Source organism: Opisthorchis viverrini (genome assembly GCF_000715545.1).
Source record: "Opisthorchis viverrini unplaced genomic scaffold opera_v5_716, whole genome shotgun sequence".
Classification (NCBI taxonomy): Eukaryota; Metazoa; Platyhelminthes; class Trematoda; order Opisthorchiida; family Opisthorchiidae; genus Opisthorchis; species Opisthorchis viverrini.
In genome coordinates this window covers 4,420-27,636 of record NW_008752385.1, presented here as the reverse complement: position 1 = coordinate 27,636, position 23,217 = coordinate 4,420, and the positions used below count along the sequence as shown (strand labels likewise).

At 40.6% G+C, this 23,217-nt stretch overlaps 1 protein-coding gene across 1 annotated transcript in view; it reads left to right on the top strand.

Moving 5' to 3' along the window:
- Positions 1-13,747, top strand: part of T265_15670 (hypothetical protein) — a gene marked incomplete at both ends in the record, with an annotated part of 55,182 nt that extends 41,435 nt beyond the window's left edge. Inside the window, one exon of the mRNA XM_009178913.1 lies at positions 13,679-13,747. Coding sequence (XP_009177177.1) covers positions 13,679-13,747 — 69 coding nt within the window. The remainder of the gene's footprint in view (positions 1-13,678) is intronic.
- Between the last annotated feature and the right edge of the window lie 9,470 nt (positions 13,748-23,217).

Sequence of the window (23,217 nt, the reverse complement as noted above, 5' to 3'; positions counted from 1 at the left end):
CCGTGTCTGCAATCAAAGATGGTCAAGGATAGCATAGTTCATCACCAAATTTACGCACACTATTTGAAACCAGCACATCCCAATAAACGTTATGAGAGATAACAAATAACTTTACGGGATTACTTTGAAGGCAAGCACTGCAGAATTGAACTGACGTTGCTTCACGCCTGTTTGCTATTAAACGGGATGACACGAATGTGCTGTCAGCCAGGTGTTCAATTTAATTAAACTTATGATCATACGGACACTGAGAATTATATAAACTTCATTATTAATGTGGCAAACAATGAGTCATCAGATGAAAAACTACCCAAAACTACGCGCAAACAATGATTGGGTGCGTTTTTCTTGAAATTTTCCCGAATTGCATAGACGATGGAGCAACAACGATTTTGGGTTATTTTCAAAATGTCAGTTTGGTGAAGATATAATTGTTTAACTATCACGAATTATTGGTGCATAAGCGTTTCTTGTTGTCTTCTGGATATCCAGCCGTTTCCTGTGTAATCCAAATGTTCAAGCGATGTTTTTACTTTAGTGACCTATGTTTAAGAGAATGGTGCCATTGGCTAACATAGTAATCATTGCGTGTATAAGTGTTCTTCGCCCGCACAACACTGCGTAAATCACAGTGTTTAGCATGCCTTTAGACTAACGAAATGCAACCGCTGAATGTAGGCTGATTAGCGTGTATTCACGTCAGTAATATGTAGGAGCATGCCAGCAGTTAATTCGCAGCTACACCTGAGACTTACACTGAACGAAAAAATCGCTTAATTGGTTGAATGAAATGCGAAATATTTTATAGGACGGATATTAAACCCCCACAACTGAGGGCCTAAGTTGGAAAAGACGTCGACGTTTTAGTTTTAGTGGCCATTGCCAGATAAAGATTGTAGGTCTGTTTCCGCTCAAACACAAATAATCAGTTCGGATTATTGGCAGCAAATGGCGGAAATCAAGGTGAGGATTTTTTGAAAGTACAACCGTCGCTTCAGTCTACATATCACAAGATATTTGACCCAATCAGATGTGGTGAGAATATGGTGAGAATAGGTATAGAAAACACCTCAACACACAAAATTCATGGAAGCGAATAACGGAACTATATCATATAACTCGCGTGCAAAAGTTTAGCTTACAAAGGTTTGAGATAATGTAGGTTTCTTTCCTCGCGCTGCCCAGGCCACAAGAGTCGCGCCCTAGTTGTGGATTGCAGTTAGTTTACATTTAATGAAGATATAACCCAACGACTGTGGTGGAAACCATCAGCCTTGCATATAGATGTTGCTAGACACAGCAAGTGTCCTTCTAGTACCGCCGAAAACCTCGGTCTTGAGGGCTCTTGGATGGTACCGAATAAAATACCGGTAATCAAGGCCAAGTTGTAAACAGTTGGAAGTCCCGGTTTGTGAGCGCAAATTAGCAGCTTTGCTGCTCAAATCACTACTAACTGGCTGATCATTAAAAGAGAACATCGGACGCCTTATACCTTCCGGCCGCACAGTACTGCAGGCCTTTACGCTGTGACCGCCTCATAGCTTGGCTGCTTGCAACCGGCGTTCCCGGTTACTACTCAGACTATCGTCTCTCTTGCTGCGGTGTGTATCGTCATGCTCTAGCCGAAATAATATTTGAAAACAGCATAAATCCCACAGCTATCTCCAGGTGGCAGCTTTTGCCTGCTAGTGTCAACGGAATGTAACCACATGGTGACGGCTGAGGATACTGGAAAACTTTAAACACGCAAACGTTGAAAATTTTCACGTTAATTGAAACCTTCAAAAAAGCATCATCAATGGATCGGTATCAAAATGAAAATATCTTCGAAAAAGACATGCATTTTATTGCCCGTAAACAATCGCGGCATTTGTTGAGCGGTACATGTTTGCAAAGTTCTCTTCCTGTTTTCTTGTTGAGTGAAACTTTTTTGGAGTACGAAAATCCAGCAAAAGAACGCAGATTATTTTTTATGTGCTGCCACTAAACGGCTCTTAAATGAGTGCTTCTGAACAACTTCAAACAAAGGATTACCTGATTGTATTTCGAATTTAAGGCTGAAATTGACAACGCTTTTCAAATCTTGGACGTTTAGTGAGTCAGCGCTCCTACGGGTCTACTCTAGAAATCTTTCTATTGGACTCCCACGTGGACGGGGCAATACAAAAACTTCCAAAATTGTTGAACCCCGGGGTAGAAAAGGAGGCTGTTGCACAATTTAGCGAAGCGAGCTTAACGTACCTGCCCCGCTAAGAAGTTCGAATTTTTGCTAACGTGCTCAGATCAAACGAGTGCCCTCAAAGGTTTATAAACAAGAATGTGATCAATCGTCTTATTTAACCCCTATCAAGACCTTTCGAAAGAAGCCAATATACCTGCGTTTACAGTATAAAGGCAATGGTCGGCAGACCTGGTCAGTCAATGCTTGTTTAAATCCCTACTACGCACGTTTCTGTTGGAAATCTGAGGTCTTGTTTTACAACCAAAACTTTGGTCAAATGATACGTCAATGACAGCATGGCAGTCTCCACCTAAAGTATGGTTGTGTATTCTTCAACCTGTTGTTGCTCATTGTGTTTTATTGAGTGCACGAGGCGGCAGCTTCCTACGCGAATCCGCGAGCACATCTGTCATCAGAATATCGTTATCCCAAACCGCTCAGCCGGAAGATCGACTGCGTTCCGAACAATTGTCATCTGGAACCAGATGATTTCAAGCGAACATGCAACTCGAGGTGAAGTGCAGGCCACAGAAAACCGGTCCGTTTTTTCACTATCCAAACTTAGCTGCATAATTCATTTGTGGTTCTGCCTGATAATGACGTGATCCTAAAATCGCTCGTTTTCGCCATCATTTTCTTTTTCAATTCCATGTGGTTATTTAGTCAACTTTAACTGCCTCTCACTGGATTTTGAGGACGTCTTCAGGGCAGTGCTAAGCTGGCCAAAAGTCCGCTTACTGCTCACTAGTCGACGAAGCACAGTCGTTACCAACAGTCTCGTTACGATTGGGTTCAAGATTCTCCTCCAGTGATTGCTGCACTTACGGCAAGTCATGTATCTTTTCGGAAATGGGCACTACGCTTAATCTACCCAGTTCTCTTGGACATCATCCTTTACCACAATCGCAAACGAGCAGATCAGACATCGCTCACCGATATCTTTACCTCTAATCTTTGAAATTTACGGTTAGGATGGCCTGCCGACCAGAGGCTCGGTGGGGTTTTAGAAAACATTGATATCATAAGCCGATCCGCGTTCACCGTCCAGGGTTCTGAGTCATCTGTGCGCTCTCGATGAATGTCAACTGGAGTCCGTAAAACCGGTTGTTTTGAGTATTCAGCCCACCGGTCGAGACGTCTTTTACTTAAGTTGTCCTATCCATTCCGATGCTTAATATTTTCGGTCACAGTGGTTTCACCACCAGTCAAATGAGCTTTTTCCATTTCCTTGGCCTTTAGCATCCACTGCAGTTCACGGTCGGCTGGCAGGTTAACTTTCACTTAACGTCAGGCAATTTATCCCATCGTCCGTCTGCGATATTTTTACGAAATTGAAGGAGTGGCAACTGTCGGGCGGATATTCAGTGCTGGGTTAGGCTGGTGGTGCCGCGCCACAGAGGAAATCCCCGGCACGATGCAAAAGGTGGGGAGCACCTTCTTGTACGAGTATGATGGCGAAACATTTTCAGAGTGCCTGGATGCCAATTCTTATAAACTGGAATGCCGGCCAGACTGCCAGTTGCTAACCAATTTGTCCGCACCTCATGCGGACCTAGAAATCGTATGCAGAATCGACTCTGGAAAAGAGCATGACTAAAATCCACAAACGTATTTCGAATCGCCCCGCCGTTAGCTTTCTACTCCACGGCATTTGTAGCAAACGGCAACGTAATCGATTTGATATTTGTCGCAGATACACCGTTTGAGGACAGCAATTTTGGCAGTTGGCCTGCGGAAACGAGCGTTCCTTTTCGTTTGCACGTGCCGAGTCCAATCCAAGTTGACTTTCTCAATGAGCCAACGATCAGCTGGTATTCGTCATGGATACGTCCATTTGTTTGCTCAAAACCCGAGTTTTGCGCCACCGCAGCATCTGGATCACCACAGGTGCGCAGCTGTAAGCGACTAAAGACTTACAGAGCAGTTACCGCACTCATTGTGCTGAAATCATCAATCTTTTGTTTCTGGGAGAGAGCGCACATTAATGATAAGCAAGTCCAGTGTGAGCGCAAGAGCAGCTTGTCGCCCTGCTTGCAACTGACTGCTGACATTCAGGTTGGCCAGTTAGACTGCAACCGGAAGTAATGATTGAATGAGAGATACCTGATGATGTCAGCGCCGCGTGACGAGCAGATTTTCTACGTAAGTTTGACGAATGACGAAAGGATTCATCCATCGAAATTGTTGCGCCTATAGGTTTAAGGTTATCGGAAATCCTAAGAAACGCTTCAATCTAAAAGTACTTCTTCATTCTCAGACCTCGCAGATTCAACTTACTAACTGACATTTTATTCTCTGCTTGACAGCTGATTGGCATTTTCAGCGATTGATGATTATGGTTTCTAATGCAACGTGTATGTATATATGGCCGAAACGGCTACTGTGTCAAAAAAACTGGGGACACAGAAAGCTGCTGAAAAACGTAAATTGAGCCAGGTTTACAAACGCTTGCTCTACTGGGACCAACAAGGTTTGGTACGACCACATATTGAGAAAGAATTTGGACCTATTCCAAACTTGATGATCAGCTGGTTTTGCTTTTTGACGGTCATCCCAAAAGTGTTGATGTTGTTCTCTACTGTAAGTGCTCGTAAGTGTTTCTACAATCATGAGAATAAACGAAAATATAGGCAATGTGAAAAGACATGCAGTTGCTTAACTGTACGGTTTTCTCTCTCACGTTTGCCTATATCCATGAAGGAGTGGGTTTCCGCCGTTTAATTGAGACAGATCGTTTCATTATCCGCATTTGAGAGTTTCTCACATATGAAATCCTGGCTTTATCCAGCAAGCAATAAATACGAAAGAAAGAAAACAATCATAACATTATTAACAATGCTCTCTATGCCGTTTAGACTGTACTGCTGAAATGCCTCACCAAGGTTGCTGACGGAAAAACAGCTAGTTTTAATCGGCTTTGAATGCAAGCGGCCTTCAATCATGATATATTGTGTGATGCGTGTGTAGCACCATTTAAATGCAGTGTAAACCGTGAAATGAGTCATTTTGTTACGCTGGGCACTTGTGTTCAGTATATGCTCAGAAATACATATTCCGGCTGAGGCTTATCTCTATTATGCTTCTCGTGTCTGCCTCTAGATAAATGGTTGTCGCGTTCTACACAACTGACCTTGGTAGCCAAAATGTGAACAGTTTCCAGTAATTAAATGTGTCAGGTGTAAAAATTAGCGTACTTGGGGATTACGTGTTTTATTCTACTGATTACGTTTGTGATTGCTTGGTTTGACTTAACCATTGTGTGTCCATTAGGCATTGATCTAATCATCTGCATCGGTTTACAGATTAAACGGGACGTTAACGAATATTCTTGCTCCGAATATGTAAGAGCAGATTTTGCTTGAAGCGTCCAAACCCTCGAAAGTTGAAAACATATTTTCCAGCATTTGTGGATGGTTCATCTGAACTCTAATAATCTCTTGTGGTATTTGCAGGTTCATCGCAAGCTAGAAAGATACCAGATTATTTTAAGGGGAGTGGTACACCGATCTCTTGAACACTGCAGTACTCCAACAAAAAGTACCACGTCCCTCTCAGGGCCACTGATGTCGTGGATAGTGAGCATTATGGATACTTGAGTACAAGCCTGTTTGACTGCATCGAGTTTATTGTCCGCAGCGGTTTAGCGCTGTATGCATACAGGATATATCAGCTTATATATTGTCCACAAGAAAACGGTTTTCGGGATTTGGGAATATTTGGTTGATATATTTCGACCATCGTAAAATAAATTACCTTACGGGTAGAATCCTGGCTTGTTGAATGAGCAATTTTTGGTCTACCCAAGCTTTTGGCCAACAAATTGCATTTCAGCACGGCGTTTACAAAAATAACTTCGTTTCTTTGTGAGATATAAATGTGTTGAATGTGTCAAACATAACCATTTACCGCGGAGACTATCGTTTTTAGTAAAATACCACCAATAATGTTTCGCAATTGATCTTTGGAGATTAAACAGTTTTTCTTCCGCTCAACAATAAAATACTGTAGTTGTAGGCTCTAGACAACAATATAGAGTTATATAGCCTTTTTTTGTAACGCATACATCCGGTATTCATAGTTGTGGGCTACGTGCAATTGGAATTTAAATTTTCCCTACGTTTCCCACGCACGGGATTACGAGGGCAATATGCTGATTCATAACTCATCGATTCAATCGTCAGTATTCCGATCACACGATGCTTGTCGGTACCTGCGCTGAATAACCCAATACGATCTCTGTTCTTTTTACATGAAGGGTGACGATCATTGGATTTACGTCCTACGTTACCCAATCCCGTTATTTTCATCAGTTCAATCGTGAGCATCTGAGCGTAAAATGGCTATATGGAGCCCAAGGAGCTGAATTCCAATACCCAAATATGTACGCATCTTCAGTAACTAGTTGACGTATTTTGAAATGCCATCATATATCCATTTCCCATATTGTTCTACAAACGCCTGTTTGAATCAGGCTTCTTGATTTAAGCGACTGTTATACTCATGGTTTGTGAATTATCCTCAGCTCCTAAATAGTGAACAAAAACTCTCATATGATGTTTAAAAATGTCCCAACTTTGGTGACAAGCAGGATTGGAGTAATTTACGCGCCACATTAGTATACAAGAGTTTCGACTGAAAACGTCATGGCATGTAATGATGCTGAATAAAGCCTCCTGGCCGACTGCTTTTAAACAAAACTGAACTGATTAGACTTGGAACATGGCAGCGGCTCACGATGAGCATAGTTATAATAATTATTATGATTTCTTTGAGAAAGAAGTAAGCAGTGAGTGGTTTTTAAATCCTTGTGTGCAACAAACTTTTTGATTGCCAATAAAGTAAAATTTGGATGTGAAATGCAAGCGGATATTCATCAACAATTCCTATTCAATCGTTCAGACAAGGGTCGATTCGCCCATCTATCATTGCGTGATCCGTATCTTTCAGAGCAGAAAGTTTTAACTGAAAAAATTGCCAGAAACTTTGTAATGGAATATAATCTGTACGACAAACAAGGTGTGTTAACCAAGGAAAACAAATAGAAAACTCAAAAATGGTGTGAGTTGTGCTATAGTTTAAATGTGTCGAATTGCGCGGGCAGTTAAAATACAGACCGACTATGGTAGGTTTCTTCATTTCATTCAGCCGTGCCTTGGATTAATTTTAGTTTTTGCGGAAAGGGTTCGAAAACAGTGTGACAAAATCTAAGCTGATAAACCAAGTATTTCAATATATTTTGGAAGTTAGACCGTCGAATAACACATCAAATGTATTGGGGCGAACACTTTAAGAAATATCATTGAGCGGTATCGCTCTAGTTGCGCGTCCATCATATATGTTGACAGCAGAGATAACTTGGGTGATCAAGCAGTTCTTGATAACTTATAAGAGGGCAAACCGAGGCGCATTTCCTTCAATGAAAAGAATGAATACAGCTTTGCTGTACAGCCACACTCCTGTGTTTTCTTAAAATTCAGCAGTTAGATGTTAACATTAGGTCATTTTGCACTCCGTCAATCAAGCACAGTTATATTAGTAGCTATACACAAGGCAAATAAGTTAAACAAACACAGCCGCGATACAAACCATTTACTTATAACGGGCATACTGTTTAGTGTAGAGATAACGACGCAATATATATGTAACTAACATGCAGTATCAGAAGCTGTGTTATTGAATAAATAGAGAATCATAATTATATCGTTATTCCTTTCTGAAAGTTATCCCGCGAAATTCTGAAGCTAGATTTTGCTTTATCTTTAAAGATGGATTTAATGCATTACAACGCAAGACAGCTTTGTTCATGGGTCTTGAATCTCATTGTCGACGGTATTTTTTGCTGACCAATATAGTCACTGCATATAGAAGAACGATATTTGTAATCACAAATACTCTGAGTAATAAATAAAGCAAATAAGAAGGGGATGGTGATTATTTGTCCGATAATAATCTATCGAAATAAGGAGTGGACGAAATCCAGGGCTGACTCAGCTACAAATACTCCAACTGGGGTACTGTTTGGTTGACCACACTATCGTTAGCCTCCATTAGCCGGTTCTTACTAATTTAACTGACTTTTTAGAGTGGTTCAATTTACTTGAAGAGATTTGTGTAATATTGTGAATGCATAGAAAATCCCTTGACAAATCTAAATGGAATCAAATATTCTGGCCCGCGTGCAACGCGCGGTTTAGGCAGTTAGGTAAATTTCGTTTTACAGCTACAATCTGCATCGCGATAAAAGAGTCTTTCAATACGGTGTGATTGCATGCAATATTCTTGTTTCACAGCTGCCTATAGGACTGGAAGTTGGTCAACTAGTTTGGCCAATTAATTATTTCAAAATTCAACCAATTTGCAGAACGAAAAAAAAATTAACATGCAGTAATATATGAATTTTGCACTTTCTTCCGTAACTAGGCAACAGGGAACGCCACGCAAATTTTAAAATCGCCAGTGAATGGTTTTGGTCTAATCAACACTGATTTGGACATTGGTTGAATCTCTGGGTTCCAAACTTTTATCGCAGTTGTTCAGTTAATCTGATTTGCAAAGGCTAAAACCTTAGAATATTAGCTGCATATGTAAATAAATATCATGAAAAACCAACCATTAGGTTCGATAGTCTCAATTTGTCAGACGCATTCTCTTTTACTACAGCGGGCAGCAATAGTGAGAATTTCCGCTGGTTATAGTTGCGTGTTGCACAGCGTTTTACACCCTTACAGTCAATAGTATATGAAAGTCTCTTGGAAAATATTAGCGACGGTACCGCCTATAGCACGCAAGCGAGTTCCAAAAATCTGTCTTGCGCTAGAAGCCAAAGACCATATTGAAAGGTTGAAATGTGAATGTGTAGTCAACGTGGTACCCGCATTTGTCTAATTTCCCGTACCCATGAATTTTAATAGCGGATTCTGGTATGTATGGATATCGCGTGGTGTATTCTACATAGTAGTATATAATCCAAACATTACGGAGCTTTACATAAAATTGCTCCCTTTGGCAGCTGGGATGGAAATCCTAATCAAACGTCATAAAGAAATTCTAATTACTCCATATGTACCTTATCTGATCACTCAATATCGCTGTAAAATTGAGTAAACATTTTCATACAAGCGTTGATGTCATAGTCAGTAAATTAGGGCGAACTGCTTATTGTTCCCAAGCGCTATCATTCTATTAGCACGTCCACCGTGTACGTAGACCACAAGGGTCACGTGGCAGATTAGGCAAGCGGTTTCCCCCAAATATGGACACCATGTAGTGGATTCTATTCGGGGCCGTAAAATCAAACCATTACAACCGCATAACTAGAAGTTGGCACAGTTTGGCAAATGGAACCTGAAACCGGTTTCAACGGCTATGGAGTTTTATTTCACGTGGTGTATGAACGCATAATAACTTATTTTAATTATATAATTTATAATGAGATAAAAACGGGACCATATGGCACCGAAAGTCCACATCAATCTTGAACTCTATTCTTGAATTTTCACGCCACAGCAGTCGCATTCGCCTAGAGGGGATTTATCAATATCCGAGAATTCGCACGTACGATTATTGCGCGCAAGTAGCGTGTACGTAGACCACAAGGGTCACGTGGCAGATTAGGCAAGCGGTTTCCCCCAAATATGGACACCATGTAGTGGATTCTATTCGGGGCCGTAAAATCAAACCATTACAACCGCATAACTAGAAGTTGGCACAGTTTGGCAAATGGAACCTGAAACCGGTTTCAACGGCTATGGAGTTTTATTTCACGTGGTGTATGAACGCATAATAACTTATTTTAATTATATAATTTATAATGAGATAAAAACGGGACCATATGGCACCGAAAGTCCACATCAATCTTGAACTCTATTCTTGAATTTTCACGCCACAGCAGTCGCATTCGCCTAGAGGGGATTTATCAATATCCGAGAATTCGCACGTACGATTATTGCGCGCAAGTAGCGGGCTAAATATTCGGCAGGCCACTAGCCACTTAGCCATACTGTACAGGATGAGAGCGCCACCCTTACGTAGGCAATTATGTGAAATGGGAAATACGCTGTAATTTTTAGTGAAACCTACCATGTCCTGAAACCTCGGTTGTTGAATTCGTTTTCACCAGATCTGAGTTTGACAATTTTAGATGAAGTTGGCTCTTTAAACCGGCGAAGCAACAATATTTCTTCATACTAATCACATATTGTTAGCGGTGTTCCTATATTGCAAAGTGGAAATATTGTGCATCTGTTCCCATGCTATTTTTAGGCCAAGTAAAATGGAATTCCCCTATGGTTGCTTGTATGAAGCTGATCAATCCGTCTTTTAGATCAATTGCAATCTTCGCTGATAAAGTTCAGAAATACTGGAACAGATCTAGTGAAAAACATCAAGTTTTTATTCTATTTTATAAAATTATTTTTCACCTAAAATCCGCCAACCATACCTAAGACGCGAAGCAAATCCTGGTAACCTACAAACGTATAAGACGACAAAGTCCTTTGTTTATGTGAAAGGGAGAAACGCATTTATGAGGGCAGGATTTATATGTACGGTCATCTCGGAGGTTTTACGTGTATCTCAGCATTTATTTTTCAACATTCCTTTGTTTCGCTTTCCAGAAATTGCTATATTGAATGTCATATTTACTTTTCAAGACAAAGCACAGTCTGGCTGCACACGGTGTGCAAGTGCCAAGTGTAACGCCAATGGGGACATCACGAAACAATTTTAAGCAATTAACGTGTAGCTTTTTGTGGCCGTATCATTGGGAATTTAGAAGATCATAATTATTGTAACGTTAGCCGTTAACCAATTCAAAGTCTATCCAGCGAATGCAGCTTTGGCCAGCGCATTGGGAACTGAGATTTATCACCTAACACACCACAAAATAAATAGAGGTTAAATGAATGGGTGATAATTATATCCCTTCATAGATAACAACCGAAGCAATTTCATGGCTGCAACTCTTGTTATCCATACGGAAACTTGGCTTCATATACACCATGCAACATCGGTTTTTGCAGAAAAATAGCAGATCATATTTGTCACTATTATTTTAAATTTCATACGTTTAGGAGGATAAATATACGTATTCCTAACACGAGAGTGTATCCAACCACGTTCAATTTACCCACACCTGAAACATTTTGAAACATGACAGATAGCTGAGTAACGTGAACTACTCCTTAGTTTCTCCTGTAGAGTTTACAGTTAGTAGCATGAAATTGTTCGAATTTTACGCCCATTTTGGTTCTCGAATGACAGTGCATTTGGAATCGTGACGGCGTGCAACTGGGCAACTAATGATCTCCGTTTATCATATAAGCTGTTTAGTAAAACACAGTAAAGTTTTCACTGAAAATACGCACACTGCCGATAAAGAGGTAATTAATTGTGCGTGTGGGAAAACCTGTAGAATATTCTAGATATCCCAGATTTCTCTGCATTTGTGAAGTATGGAAATCAAAGAACACTACTGCTTCACATTGGAAACCATGGAAATGAAAGTCTTGAAAATCAACAAAGACCGTAATAAGACGAGCATGAAAATGTGCGGCTGAGTTCATGGAGAACAGAACGTTTCCTTAGTGAATGGGCTTAGTTTTAGTGACCAGATTCGTGTACCTAAAGTTTTCCAAGAATATATGTATGAAAATCAGCGAAACCAACAAGAGGATTTGAATGCTAAATAAACTGATTTACATGAGACAGGAACGAGATGCACCAAAAGTTAGGGCACTAATTTACCGAAAAGCTTTAACTTGACCGCTGCCTCTCGACTCTCCCTGTTCAGGCTTTGGCGACCTGCCAGCATCTCGGCCCGCGTGCCTCTTTCGTTTGGCGTGGCAGCTAAGCAACAAAAGGGCGGAACAGCTGGAAATTATTATAAGCGAACTGATGTCCGCATAAAAGCTTAGATCGATCTCCCGAAATAAACCAATTGAATTGGAATAAATCTCACACTCCCTCAAACAATGAATTGGGCAAAAATTTGTACGGGCGATTTAGTAATGATATGTAGTATACATCCGAGCGGTGAATGCCATGGAAATTAAAGACTGTAATTATCGGCCTTGAGCACGCAGACAGATTGACGCATCGTTGTTCGAACCAAAATATAATATAATACAACAAGTAAATACACGTACGCACTGGTTTTGTTCCAAGCAAGTATGTTGTGAAACGCATTGCACATATTAGGAGCTCAGTTGACCTACATTGGAAAAGTGTACAGGAGATGATCGTAAATGGTCTGTAAACCACCATGGTTTGACCCCCTGATTGAGTATGCACAGTATCCCGTCCACCCATGATAATGTGCTGCAATTCTCTGAGATTATGCAAAATGATGGATATGTATGACGGACGACGGTGGTGCAGAGGCGCGCGCCTGATATTTCTTGCGAGAACTACACCGCAAAATATATATTTACACTACGCCTTGCCATCAAGCTTTTATACGAAATTCATATTTTTGATCGTCTCTAGTACTGCTCACCGGATAGCATGCTAATATCATATTTCTCTTACTCATTCTTAACTTGTTCACACAAAACTAGAGACGTGTACAAACTACACCCGTGTTATTCTTGGCTGGTTATTTCGCACTTCCCGAAACATCATTGCTCAAGCGGATGCATCCTTCAGGTGAAACCGATAGGCGAATTCATGGAAACGCTCTGAAAAAAGACTGACTGTTCACAACCAATTTTGATCAGAACATTGAGATCGATTTTGAGCAATACCCGCTCGTCAGTTCTAACACTGTCAGCAAAATGGTGCACTGTCTTTTTTGTTGAGCGGATAAACTGCTACGTGAGCCACACCGTAGCAAACGATGCATTACTGTTTCCTCGAGGTAACTACATCTTTTGGTTTTTATTAAAATATCTCTTAGGAATTCCTTTCAAAACATTTTGTTCCCACCTCGAAAAGCTCTACCGTACAGTTCATGCGCGTTTCTCCTGTGCCTACACTAGTCCACACCACACTGCCGAAATGCTCAATCAACAAGAGACGAATATTATTCATTGTGCCATAGTTAAATGAGGCCTCACTATATTCGAAGTACACTTACGATTTTTACAAAGAGAATTCGATGATCATTACGGAGACACACGATATCTCCGGCCATGCTTCTGTGAAATGAATGAATACTCATCTGTATGGCCCATTACAGCAATGGCTTGCTGCCTGAGTGCCACACAAGCCGTTGGTTGTAGCTCTCCGACAATCATGGCGGTTTTACTACTGGAAGTTTGATGGGGCTTCGGAATTTTCGGTATTTATCGGAGCTTCTAGTGGCGCTGTCTTCCTGTTTGACATGCTGACGGAATGCAAATTGCCGGGGTACGTCTGATCATATGGGGAGGGATTTGTGGGAATTCAAACCAAAGGCCAGCAAGCATTTGCTAAACATTTCGTTTTATCTCATTATGCTTTTTCATTCCGCTTCTTAAGAACACCACGACAGATGATGTAGATGTCACAGAAACTTTAAATATGAGCTTAAATGGATGGCTTACGCAGGTATGTATGAATATAGAGACTGAAGTTCGCATAGATCTTTTGGAGAAAGTAGGCTGTCAACTGAAATGGACTCAATAATTCTGTTTCCGGAATACGTCTCCTGTTGGAAGACACATAGAAAGTATTTGATTACAGCTATCACAACCAATGGCATGGCATATATCAACTGGAGTAGTACACTAATTTTAGTATCAGAATACGACCTTAAAGGGCATGGTGATCAAGCTCCACATTAAAAGATCCATAGTTTATTATTTTCTATTCCCCATCACGTTGTAACAGCACAGCGTTTCTTTCCTATCTCATCATGCTCAGCGCTGTTATAAATCGCACTCCTTGTAGGTTCAACTTACATTCAAGCTCATTGTCTGTGCATTCGACACAAGTGGCTATGATTTTTTGAACCTCAACCTGGTGTTGTGTTCTTGCATTCAAGGTGATATGCTCTTGCGTAGTAAGAAGTGCTTCAGAATTTTATGATCTGGCTATTATACATTCAATGTTTACCTTAGTATTAAGTCAGGGCTTTCCCTCATGTTCTGCGTCCGTCAAATGTGACATCGAGTGTTAGAAACCTCTAGAAACTGGTTGGCGTGGTTCTTCATATGCATGACGCCGGTGCATCAGAGCAAGTGTGAATTATTGTATATTTCCAGACGGCGGTATGTTTCCGTCTAGAACGCTACTGTGTGAGTCCTCTAAACACACTGTATAATGTTGGTACGCAGCCCTCCATCGAGAGTAAAATCTGTATGTGACTTAGTGAATGACGTAATACTGTGAAGAATCTTGTGTCCCAATAAGCACACGAACCGTGTTGTATCATTTTCGGAATACATCAACATCGAACATTGCTACCTAATCGGTTGTTATATTACACTTATTGAAAACGTATAAGGCGTTTTAAAATAGGAGGGTAAATTTGCCGGTGTGTCTAGTTGGTCACCAAGAGGCCGCATATATATATGGAATCTTTTGATAAAGAAACCAACACACTTAATATGAACATATATCATGTTTGAGTATTGGTTATTCCACAAGCGGAGTCCTCAGATGTGTGAACAACTGGAAGGCGCGCGCTAGCTGATATTCTTTGCGTTATTAAATGAAACCTTTGATATGCCCTATGATGCTGTTGTAACCGGTGGCTTACGGATGATAAATATCGTTATCTTGAGTGTATAAGTTTCACTGAAAACACATGAGTTTCTTTCAAACAACCTGAAAGCCCACGATCACGCCAAAAAGCAACAACTGTGTCTTTTGCACCCATTCTTATTATGACTCCGCTTAGCGTGAATATACGGGTGAAACTGAGCTCAAACTTCCGCCTTCAGTGTTTGTAGGCTATTTTGGTCGGCGGTATATGTGGCGCCATCCGAAAATTTAGTAGCTGTCTTTGACAAAATGACTGATACTGACCACATTGTCTAGCCTGTTTTGTTACCCAAATCTACAAATAATGAGCTTTTAGGCCTTTGTCCTTGTCAATTTTAAAAGCATGTAGCTACCCAGCCTAAGCGATACTCATTGCAATAACTAGGAACCATGTGCTCATTCAGCTATTTCATACTAACACTTGCTCGTGTTTTTGCGGTCCCAGCCTGTGGACGAGTAAATATTTAAATTAAACGGTTCAAATTATTTGTCACAATGAATAGCATGGGAACAGGGATGAAAATTATCACAAAAGGCGAATGACATATTATTTCATGTAGTTCAGTGTTTTAAAACGACTGCCTCTAGCGACCCAATGATATCACGTATGCAAGTCAGGCAAACAACATGAAACAAAACGTTTTCTACTTTAGTACAGTGTTTCGGCCGTGAACTATTTTCGCCATTAAGCGGGTACTATCTGCTTATCAGTCAACTCATAGATAAGACGAAGTGGCTCGCCCACTTTGGGTTCTTCAGTGATGAGAGTGACGTGTTCTCTCAAGAAATAATTACGTTGCACGCAGCGTGAACAGCAGCAAGCTAAGCTAACAGCCAAAGTCCCAGATTTTCTCTGATATCCGGCTTCTGAGGTTTGCGTGAACAACGTTTTTTTTGTGGACCGCAAAAGCGCAGCTCATGTTCTGGGGACTGAATCGAACGGCAAACTACCAGGCGACCACTGGCATTCTTCATCAGGCATATATTTCATTCAGGCATACTCTTTGGAACTATCTGAATGATCGTTAACTTTGTAGAAGTAATAAGTCAGTTTCAGATTGATATGTTGCCCACCTACCATTGTGAATAAAATAGTATGATTTGGATTCTGGCAGACTGGCCCGAAACTAAATTTGTGTGCCCAAGTGTGCTTCCAGCAGGCGGAGCTCTATAATGAACTCGAAGAAAATTTCAATATATAGTTGAGTAAAATCCGAAATGCACATCAATTTCTACAGTAAAAACGAAAACGAGTTTGGTGGATGTCCGTTGAAGTTTGTACGGTAAACGCCTTTTTTCGGTCTGATTGACTCGACGCAGTTTTTGGTTGTTCTGAAATCCAGATTTTCACAAATACTCTATTAAAATCTACAGCCTACTAACGTTAGACGTCTCACGAGGCTCTTATAGAAGCAATTTCTGCACTACGGATTCCTAAACTATTGCTAGACTTAGCGCATTTGCTAGTTATGGATGGTTGCATGCGAAAATAACTGATCATTGCAAACATTTGTTTTTAACATGTGAGTCAGATTGTGCTCTCGGCTACTCTCAGCATTTGTGGGGAATCTTTAGGAAATAAGTATTTCCTCTCTGGGATTTCCCGTGTTTTATCAAATGCTCTCTCTGACAAGGTCTGGTCACTTGCATGCTTCTCCTTTGAAAGTTGTGAAATGCCAGGCGATAGCCGCGTCGTCTTTCCAGTGTGGTCTTCTTTGCTAGTAAACACTGTCTGCACTGTAGTATGAGACGCTGTCAGTAGAGCCGTAGTTTAACGTTTGCCAAAGGAGCACTAAAAATCACAACACTCGAAAGGAATCATAACGATCTTTGAGATGGCAAAATGAAAGCCCGAATTCTTTATCCCTGAGAAACTTAGGGTTCATTCAGTGCTTTTACAAACAAATACATATAGGCAAACACAAACCGTGGTTAATGTCGACCGGAAGTGCACTTAAGTGTTACTCGGCCAACTGCAACTGATGACACGAAGGTAATTTGATGTTTTTATAACTCGGATATGACTAGGTTTTCTGTTAACTATTTGTGAGTGTTTTCACGTTACAGTGCCAACATCCGTGACCAGCATTACTCCAGTCCATATTCTAGCTACATTTATTACGATGTTCGCGTTTTTAAGAGAAACAAATCCATCCAGATATTTAGTCCCTGTGTGCTCCCCATCATGTGTGTTCCCAGCTTGCAGGATTTTTATGAAGAGCGACCATTGTAACGTGAATTCCGACAACCGTGCCGAAAGACTCCAAAAGCGTTCACATTCTGAAAAACTTGCTCAAATAATTAAGCGGATTGCCGCGGAGTGTTAACCACTAATCATGTGATCAAACTTTGGCACTTGGCACAGGCATTCATAACGCGGTAGATGACAGAAATATTTGGAGCGCAAATGTTTTTCACCCGTTTACATGTCAGTGATTTATCGATGCGATTGCACTGAAAGCCAGCAAATGGTCTTAATAATCTTGTATTTTGTTGCGACGCCGGATACCTCATTGATAATGAAGATTTTACAATGACAACAACAAGACAAATATACCCCTTGAAAGTGGTTAGGCAGACACATTTAGTAAATAGTTTTATTTTCACGCGAAAATGGCCCAAATGTTCTTTAAAAATATCGCTAAACCCGAAAAATGGGTCTCCAAAACTACCACGTAGGTGGGTTAAGTTTTTGTTCCAACCGTTTTTAACTATATGATCGTTCCAAAATTTGGAGACGAGTTCTTCATATGGAGGAGTATCCAAATGTCCTGAATATACGGATAAATACATTTGAGAATGCAGTCGTTAAAATCATAGAGTGTGAACTTATATGAGTGATAAAAGTTGATTTCATGTACACTGTCATGATGCATTTTACATCGCATCCGTCAGGAATAGGCCGACTACTCATGCGTTAAACATATGTGAGTTCATCCCAGTGTGGTGTGTAGTTGTTGAGCAAAACTTGAGCGTCGGCTGCCCAATGAATTATTCCGACCAAGAGGAGAAATTTAAGTAATTTAATTGTGATTGTCTGCGCTAGTAATTGCAATGTGTACTATAACGCATCAGGTTCCTGTGCAACCGACTTGGCATCAAGCAGGTATTGCCCGATATTTGAGGTTTTGAAATGGGACCGTCAGTCAAATATTCATATATTTTCTTGCTCATTAAGGGGGAAATGCGCGCGTCTATAGCTCAAAGGAAGACGCAATATGGCGTCAATCGTCATGGAACATGAAGGCTGTTAAGCATTCTTTGTGCAATAGACGAACTTAAATCTGTGATGGTCTTCCCGGAAAACGGAAAAACGCAGATCTATCGACTAATATCATCACGTCAGTTTCAGCAATTTTACATCTGATTTCCATTTGGGATTAGGTTAATTTCATTCAGTATACAGTTTAAACGTATCTACCCACCGGTGAAATTCGCCATTTAAAAATTTGTTAATAAAACGCGGTATCATAAACGTCGCTCGGCGGATAGGCTTCCTACACAATGTTGGGAAAACTATCCAAAAACTGCACAAAAAGGGTATGGAGTTTATTCCGGCACAGAACGACAGAACGCAGGAAGGATATCCTATACGCGATGAAATCAAAGCATTCGGCAACCTGAATAAATCTACCAGACTTACTTCACAATGGTAGTTGAAATGCGCATTGTTGTCATCCATCCGGGAAGCACGCGCGGAACTACAATGACTGAATGGGAAATGGTTATGGAATCGCAAGTTAGCATGCATGTTTTCGAAGCACACGACCTTCCGTAAAATTATTTGCGCCTTTTCGGACTATGCAGTTTTACCAAAACCAAACCTTAGTTGATCCTTTTACTTCTCGAATTACTTCTAAGTCACGTTCAAATTGTCCCGTTCTGAATCCCTTTGTTATTCTCTGCCATCTGAACTTCACCGTTGACATATCTTCCGAAGCATCCGAATTTGGAAGTTTTGACAGCCACACGCAAGACTAGATCTTCGAACACATGGGAGTTGCGTTCTCAATTAATTGTCCAGTGGCTAGTACGGGCCTTCATGTCCTGCGGTGACATGTGGCATAAACCCTCACACGCAGAATAATATTACTGCATCTCCGTTATACCTAAAGCACAATCCATCGGGGCAGTAGATTTGAAGTGAATCTGTTAGCTGACAGCTGGTGCGGCAATTTCAATCAGCCGATTGAATTCTACTTGTTGAAAATATGATACTGTTTATTCCACACTACGCACCAACTTTCTGGTCTGTCGAACAAATACGTTTGCCCCGTGTGGAATAACAAACCAACATTTACCAACGAAAACCACCAGTATAGACCTAGATCACCTTCAAACCATTAGGCTAATAAAGCACTGACAATCAGAAACATTCCTTAAGGGATAACAGAAAAACATGGATGAGGAATGAAGTTATTTTGGATAAACTACGGTCGCTGAAAGCTCTTCTTTGAATTTTGTCTCTTTGTTCACAGCTCCCGAAGTAGACTGTGATTCGGATCATCACTTTATTATTGACGTAAACGTTCTTCAGGAAAAGATTATTCACCCCTGATGGTCCCTTGAATGTATTCAATATCGTCGGTAATGGAATCATGAAATCATAATTTTGGGTGTCCTAGGTCTTGCGATTTTAGTACGTGTTGGGCGTAATATACGTTCCCTTCATCATGGGCGTCCATTTTGTATACTTCAATTCAGCCATCTATGCCCTGACATGTAAACACCCAATCATGTGTTCGGCATTGAGCATAAAACAGCACGCTCTTTGTTCTTCAGTTTCGTACCCCTTACGAAGTGTGAACTGGTGGGAACATGTTATGCACGTTCCCTGGGTACTTATTTTATGATTTGAAGCACATTTGACATCAGATTGAAAATTTCTTATCGAGTACTGCTTTGCATTCTAAAGCCTGGGCGAGGTCAAGCAAATGTATCTGGTTCATCGGCGACCCGAAACACACCTCAGTAAACGTAGGTCTTTTTGTCGCAATCATTTTGGTGCCCTGTTAAAGTGAAGGAGATTATTCTTGTTCTGGCCTAGCAATGGCTGATGAGTGCTGTGTGTAGGTGGGCGATATTGAGGCAAATGTTTAAATTCTGGAGCATGATAGCTAAAAGAAACCAAATTATTTAGAAAAAAACACGTGCAAGGAAATCTCACCATCAACCATTGGATTTTGCCGTCCATATCAAGGGTCATACGGGGTTTTTGTTGTTTAAGGAATGAAATTATCTAAGTTAATCTCAAACTGTAACAACAAATTGAAAATCCTTCTGGGTGTGCTGTTATTAAACCCATGTATGTGGAATCGTATTTCGGTCACCCAGTAAATTTTGCTGGTAAATCCGCCTTAAGCAAGATATTAAAGAGCAGCCTTCTTTTGGGCGTCCTATGAAAGTGGCCAACGAAGGCAGATGAAGCTAGGACTTATGCGTGGTTTATTGAATAAATGAAATTTCCTGAATTGATTTTGGTACAGTTTTGTCGTTGAAATTGCGATAAATCGTATGAATGTCAATGAAAGATACGAACCGTTGTTGCGTCTTTGTTTGACAAACCTGCGCTGAAAACTGCGTGGTTTGGGAACGTAATTTTTAAGGGTCCTTGATTTAGGGTGGTTTAAACCTGAATAGTATGGCTTTCCGCCTTTACTATGAAAGACTAACTATTAGCAAATTATTACACCTAATAATATGACTGACGAAGGATTTCAGAGAGTTTACAGGCTATTGTGGTTATAACATTTTCAAGGGGGAATTGTCATTAAATAAATTCCAGGCTACATATCGGTTGATAGAAAACCAGGAATTTGATCTGGAATCCTGTGACTCAAGGAGAGTGCGGACAGCTAGCTCAGAATAATTCTTGCATCCCAATTTATACAATACCTGAAAGCATCCTTGTGCATACATCACTGTGAAGGCATAATCATGAAAGTGCACCTCAAGTTCTACGAAGCACCCGGGTATTACTGCGGGGGCAACGCCAATCTCTTGGTGGCTTTTACCATTGCTTGAGAAATAAAATATAATTCTGCTACATAAAGGCTCAAGAACCGCAGGCGGTTACCAACCAAAAATGAGGACAAATTTGTTATCCACATACCTTCCCAACACTTGACATTAATAACAATAGAGTAGATCCCGTGCGAACATTCTTTTGTTTTTGTGATCAAAATATGTCTCCTTACGTTAAAAGTACACATGTCGCCTGTATATTTATATTGGGCATTTTTAGAACAAAGCGAACATAGGACGTTCAATGAAAGGACCGAAGTGAAAACATTTCTGATGAAGGAGGAGCATAACCCCCATCGTGTTTGCCCCTTTCAGCCCATTGTATGTGAGTCATGTAAATTGGATAGCTGATTTATTATCATGCCTGCAACAAGTCACTCATGAACCTCAATCTAGGTATCACACGCGTATCAGGGCCACGTCTATATTTGGCGTCACATTCCTCTTGTAACCGGACATGGCATCATTCTAACCAACAGTGTTTATTGAGCATGGGTCCATGCAGCGGCTCACGTATCTATGAAACTTGAGAAGAAACCCAAAGTTATCACGGCCTTGAAATGTTTACCATATTTTTCAAGTCTTGAGGTCAATCGACAAATGCTTATATGCTCTCAAACTTCTCGAGTTAATTTGATTTTTCCAAGCCCACCCTCCAAATATGGCAATCCATTAGGTCTGAAATGCTGTTGCTTGAGCATACCTATAGGGTCGGCGATTACCAACTGTTTGTCAACGAGATCGATAACTCAGTCATCGATGCTGATTTTTGTTAGGATGAATGCATAAAATTCAAACAAGCGAAATGTGCCGAAATGTGGACAACATCTGACAACTGATCCCATATGAACACATTTGCCATCATTTTGCTTGTTATCTAACTCCTCAGGTCAGTTATCTCCTAGGAGTACAAATGTGGGTCAGTATCATGAAATATCATTACGCGTTTTACGCATACCTTCGAACCCGACTTTATGGACTGCTGAATTCATTTCATCTGGCCGCAGTTGAGGTCTTTACTGGTTTTATCCAAGACCTCGAACAGTCTACCATTCCAAATGCATCAATGAATCTTTATCTCTCTACGATTCTCCAGGGAATCCATCAACTGTCCTCCAGGAAAAAGGTAACTTCCAGTTACAGGCTTCACCCAAATCTTACCAGTAATCCACTATGGCGATCTTTGCTACATTTTCAACGCTTATGGTAGATCATTTCAGTGTTAAACCAAAGCTGCGCTCAGTCTTCACGTGACTAGGATTTGCTGACTGACTTGGCGCTCATTTAAACGCGGTCGTCTATACGTACAACGCGGAGACAATTAAGGTATCCGTGACTTGCGAGGTAAGAACTGCAAAATTTCACTGTTCATGGATGCAGTAAAAATGTCGATCCATGATTATGAATCACTTAGGCGTCGCAGATGATAGAAAATAATGTAGGCCTCTTAAGATTTGGAAGCAATCATCACATACTGTCATCTCAGATGGTTTGTGCATTAAAGCTATAACCAACTGAACAGTTATCCCGCAACCACTTGACGCAATTTTTCCACACGAAGCAAAATATTAATGTAATTCACTTGGTGTAATAAGGCAAGTGCAAGCAGCAACACAATTACAGCAAACTGAAATACGTCCTAAATGGAACTATTACCTTGGTAACAAGTGTGTTACGTATGTCTCGCTGGACCCACTGGGAAAAATTGGTAAAAATATATTTACAGAATATCTTCGAACTTTCGAATTAACTCAAGCTCGAATTTCAGTGCCCTGAGGTCTTCAACATGTAACAATCAGTAACGTCCCTATGGACAAGGAATGTCTCACTGAATCCTAAAGATATAAAAAAACGTATTCATACACAGCGCCGGTGACAGTCCGCCCATGAAGCATCATATTGCGTTTACTGTGGATAATATGCGAACTACGTTTCTCGTAACAAGTATTCCATTTTTGTTTTGTGAGAAAACAAATTGGAATTATTTGGAATTAGGCAACGAAAAATGAATGGCAGTAGTGTAGATCAGTAATCGGCTAAACGTGGGGGCGTTCCGCATCAAAGGAAACGCAGTGATGTCATACAGTGAACTGGGATTTAGCATGTCACTAACGTAACACAAGACAACAAAAGTAGGCACACTTACATGCTGTTGTTTTACAAGTGATTTGCTGCGGCGACTGAAAAGAAAAATGAATCAGTTTTAAAAGTTATGGTGATCCACAATCTTCCGAAGAAAACAATTCACATGCGAACTACATTATCGATATCGGTTTGAAGGTCCTCAT